This window comes from Durio zibethinus, chromosome 16, assembly GCF_047325235.1.
Source record: "Durio zibethinus cultivar Kanyao isolate XHJ-2024 chromosome 16, ASM4732523v1, whole genome shotgun sequence".
NCBI lineage: Eukaryota > Viridiplantae > Streptophyta > Magnoliopsida > Malvales > Malvaceae > Durio > Durio zibethinus.
In genome coordinates, this window is record NC_143177.1 from 18,965,569 (window position 1) to 18,970,231 (window position 4,663).

Consider the following 4,663-nt stretch of genomic DNA (forward strand, 5'->3'; position numbering starts at 1 on the left):
TTTATAGTTTTAGGGTCATTTAAATAAGAAGTATCATTAGCAAATGGATGTTTAATCACTAACGTTTTTATGATTCTTTTATTTTGATCTTTCAATCATAAAAATCATGATTTAATTATTAATTATTTTAAAATTTAATTTTTTGGTTACTCAATCATTTAAAATTAACATATAATTGATGTGATTTTCTTGTTGTCTTATATTTGTTGCGTGATATTTTTATATAATGTTACGTCTCATGTGATATTATTGACAAAAAGTAGTATAATTTTTTAAAAATATGGATGTTTTAAAAAGGTAAATTATTAGTTTGATCATTTAGGGGTCGATTAGTATTATTTTGTGTTTTTTGAAAATTTTATTTTGTATTATTTTTAATTTATTAATTTAAAAACATGTTTGAATAGAATATTTTTGTTTTAGAAATGTGAAAACAAAAATACGTAAGAGAAAGTAGTTAAAGTTTTTAGGCTTCATTTGTTATTAACAATATAATAATATTAATATAATAATATTTATTTATTAATATATTATTTTAATATATTATAATATAATTTATTAATATAATATAATAATATAATACATTATTAATTAATATAATATTATTTATATAATAAATATAATAATATTTATTAATATGATATTTATATAATAAAAATATTATTTTATTAATATAATAATTATAACATCACTGTAGCAGTGTGAAGCTGTGAATAATGCCCATGCGATAACAGAATCAAATTATTTTCAAAAAACTGAAAATACTACTTTTATGTTTTCAACAATTTTCAAAATTTTTCAAAACTTTATTTTCAGTTTTCAAAAACAGAAAACATAAACAACCTATCAAACTTTTACTTTCAATTTAAAAAAAAAAAAATTAAAAACGAAAACAGAAAACAAAAAAATGAAAACAAAAACAAACAATCCCTTAATTTTTCAAAAGTTTTATTTTACCAAGTAGCTACTTATCTAGAAAAAGAAAATGGTAGAAAAAGTGATCAAGAACATACATGATTACATAATTTTAATGCTTGAGTGCTGTCTGAAAAAAAAAAAAAATTTTGTTTAATGGAACGCAAAATTACATGCACTGAGATCTGTTTTAGACTTGTGTCTTGTACATCAGACAAAAATAGGTTAATGACTGACGGTTGAGGGACAAAATAGAAGAGACATTTCAACAGTTTAACTAATTTAACCATTGAAATCCGGAAAGTGTCCATTATGAGAACATTGTAGAGAACTAGCAATCACGAGTGCAAGCAATTATTGATCTGAACAAAAATTATTTAAAATCAACAATTGATTGCCGTCTAAAGTACAACTTTGAGTGACACGTTGGATTATAACTTTGAGTGGTTTAATTCATTCATACAATTATATCATATTTAAAATTTAAATCACAACATTTATAATATTTTTTTCTATCCATAACCTGCGACCTCTTTTATTCCAAAAATAAATACTTCCCTTTACATTCCATGTTATTTCAATATTTCTCGTACCATTTCAATTCTGTAATCTGATTGTGAAGCATTTAAGTTAGAACAGTGACCACACCTTCACATCTTCATGAATAGATACATAAGAAACTTTTGAATATCACAAAAAAATTAGTGCCATGTTTAATTTTGTAATTAATTATCTTCTTGCATCTTACAAACAGCATTATACAGAGGATAGCTCTATGGTACACGATGTTTAAAAACGTTGCAAAACATACTGGCTGAATATAAATAAATCTTAAATATCCGAACCGCCAATGAATTGTGAAGACGTTTATGCCCACCATGGAGCCTCACCAGTTCTGAAATCTGTTTCGACCCATGGAACAAAGACTACCTTCCCGTCATCTACATCAGCATGAACCAACGCCAAGGACTGTTCTAACAAAGACGATACAGTTGGTCATTAACTCATTATAAAGAATGAATGAGATGAAAACTAAAAATAAATAACAGACAACATAATTTGAGAACAAAAAAAAAAAAAAAAAAAGATGCGGAAACTTTTGACTACTATACTAAATGCACATTTGTGTTTCTTTGCCAATGAGTTCTGTGCAAGCATGAAGGTGCGCTAAAGAAAAACATATTCTGTGAATCTTTAATAAAGAAAAACATCACAGAGCCGGTACATGATATTTCCAAGTCATTCATTCCATGACTGAAATTTCCTAAAGTTGAGGAAAGAAATAACGAAATGTATATTTTTTGCTCTTAATCCCACTCACCAGGGGGGCAGGTCCTCTCACAACTCTTCCTTGGTCGTTGTACTGAGATCCATGGCTGGGGCAAATGAACTTTTTCTCTGCTTGATTCCATGGAACAACACATCCAAGGTGTGTGCAGACAGCATTTATACCATATGTTGCAAGAGTTCTGTCTTTCTCGACCACTAGGTAGGTTGGGTCTCCCTGCAATTCATAAATAACCAAAATGTCTTTCAACATCCTGAATCCTGATATTATAATGTTCCATAATTGATGCTTTTTTAATAATAAAAAAAAAGAAACGCTAAAATCTAATTTCGCCTTTGCATTCTAAAAAGCTTCTTCTGTAAGAGAATCATACATCTCTTAAAAAACTTAGAATATGACATTGGCTACAGAATCAGCATTCATAATGCACTAAGTACTCTTATTAATGTTTTATAATGCCAAGCATTATCAATTGGTGGAAAACCTTCACAGTTAACAAAAAAGAATATTGAGTTCAAGCAATTGCATGCATAAGTCATCTTCAAAAGTCACCATCACCACCAAACATGCATGTTAGGTGGGGAGGATGGAAAAGTTTTTAATCTAGGTTGAAATTCATGCAACATGTGTTATTCTGTCGCCCAATCATTAAATTAAAACTTCTTCTTTCCTTTCCTCTCTCCTTCCTTCCCACGAAATGAAGTTTTCATGTTGAATGCTCCTATAATTACCTTCAGTCCTTGAGTCAGGGTTCGGTCCCTAGGGCCATGAGTCTTAAGCCATTCAGCAGCAATTACATCATTTCCAATTGCATCCTTGGCAATGGTGCCACCACCAGCACCTCGTCCCCTGTTATTGCATTTTAATGAAGGTTTAATATAAATAGAGACAATGAGATCTCACAAAGAGTAAAGATCAATCTTCTCGATGATAATTTATCGACCATTTATTTAGGGAAAAAACAGTAGCAAGATTTTTAATTTTATATTTGATACCAATAAGTTGAATGGCTAAGTTCTACAAGGTTTCAGAATATGCTCATAAATGAAGAAAGCAAATGTCAATTCTAAATTTACCATAAAAATAACGGAGCTAGCTATAACGGGAAATTTGATTCACATAAACTGGGGGTGGCCATAACCGGTATGGGAGGTCAATTTGGTGAAAAAAACTTGGTTAACTAGTATGGGAGAAACCAAGTTTCTGCTTGTGCTCATATCCTACCTTGAATTACTGTATTTTCAAGGGTACTTAAGGTGATTTATGATTTTAAAATTTATAAACGAATAGTATGTTGGACTAGTAAGTAAAATTTCCTACAATAATTCAATCAGTCAACTATAAGAATCAGTTGAATCATCAAAAGCATTAATTACCACCCTCATTAGGAACTGAACAAGGAAGGAGGAAAGGAGAACTTACCCAGATGGGACAAAGAAGGCGGCATAAGGAACCAACATGAAACCCGTAGGGAGTGAAACAGCCCCCAACAGAAGCACATTCATGAGCTGCCTCTTGCCCATGTCTGGCACTCTATCTGCAGGGATGCTAGTGGCCTGACAAGTGAGTCTCATTCCCTTGTGGGTCTCCTTTATAATCATCTGGGTCCTTTTTGGTTTCACAAGAAAAGACTGTGATGGGCAGAACATGCTACTCTTGCTGGAGCATAGCTGTTAAAAAAAAAACACTAAAAAATTCAATTAAAAGTTTCGAAACAAAGTAATTTAACCACCAACAAGTGGTGGGATATACCTGCGAAGGAGCTGAAGGGTAGAGAGTTGAGGAAGCCATGAGAAAGGATAGTCGGTATGGTTGTGAGACTGTTGGCGCGTGTTTTCCATCCGATATTATGGCAATGACCAAAGCTACAGCGACGACAACAGCAAGTAGATAAGCAACGTTGCAAGCTGCAAGCTATGGTGCCACATAAACCACATGTTTGTGGATCATGCTCGTCGTTTCAAGTGGCTCATCCCTATCCTGGGCCTAGTTCCAGACTTTACTTACTTCAACACAACCGGGTCCTGCTCCAATTTAATGGGCCAAACAAGTAGCTTAGGCTTCCAGGTATTCTGTTTATATGATAAATTGATAATGATAAAAACAAACCTAGGTGGCTCACTTAGAATGCATTTACGTCCCTGATCCCCTTCTCCTTTGTGCTTCATTATATCACCTAGCTTTGATTCATCTTCTGCTTCGTTTACAGTTTGTTTAATAATTGGTAATTTAGAACTATTATAAAATGGTATTACTTGAAATACAGTAACACTGTCTTTGGGCTGAGTCTCATTTCATGGCTACGTTTCGGGGTTTATGAGCCCAGAATGAGTTCCACTAAGCAGACGGCAAAATGGGCTGCATCTTACTCAAGGATGATCGATCATCTGCGCATGAATTTCAGGCTAAATGGTTGTGACTGGTTGTGACTAATGCATGTCATAATATATCACTTCGAAG

The 4,663-nt window shown here is 32.3% G+C and overlaps 1 protein-coding gene across 1 annotated transcript; it reads right to left on the minus strand.

Annotated features, from left to right (window-relative positions):
• Nucleotides 1–1,572: 1,572 nt before the first annotated feature.
• On the minus strand, nucleotides 1,573–4,208 carry LOC111298614 (cytochrome b6-f complex iron-sulfur subunit, chloroplastic-like). The gene is made up of 5 exons (XM_022893341.2): nucleotides 3,956–4,208; nucleotides 3,626–3,873; nucleotides 2,935–3,052; nucleotides 2,237–2,419; nucleotides 1,573–1,884 (listed from the first exon to the last, which is right to left on the minus strand). The coding sequence occupies exons 1-5, from the start codon at nucleotides 3,992–3,994 to the stop codon at nucleotides 1,783–1,785; spliced, it is 690 nt and encodes a 229-aa protein (XP_022749076.2). The 5' UTR covers nucleotides 3,995–4,208; the 3' UTR covers nucleotides 1,573–1,782.
• Nucleotides 4,209–4,663: the final 455 nt, after the last annotated feature.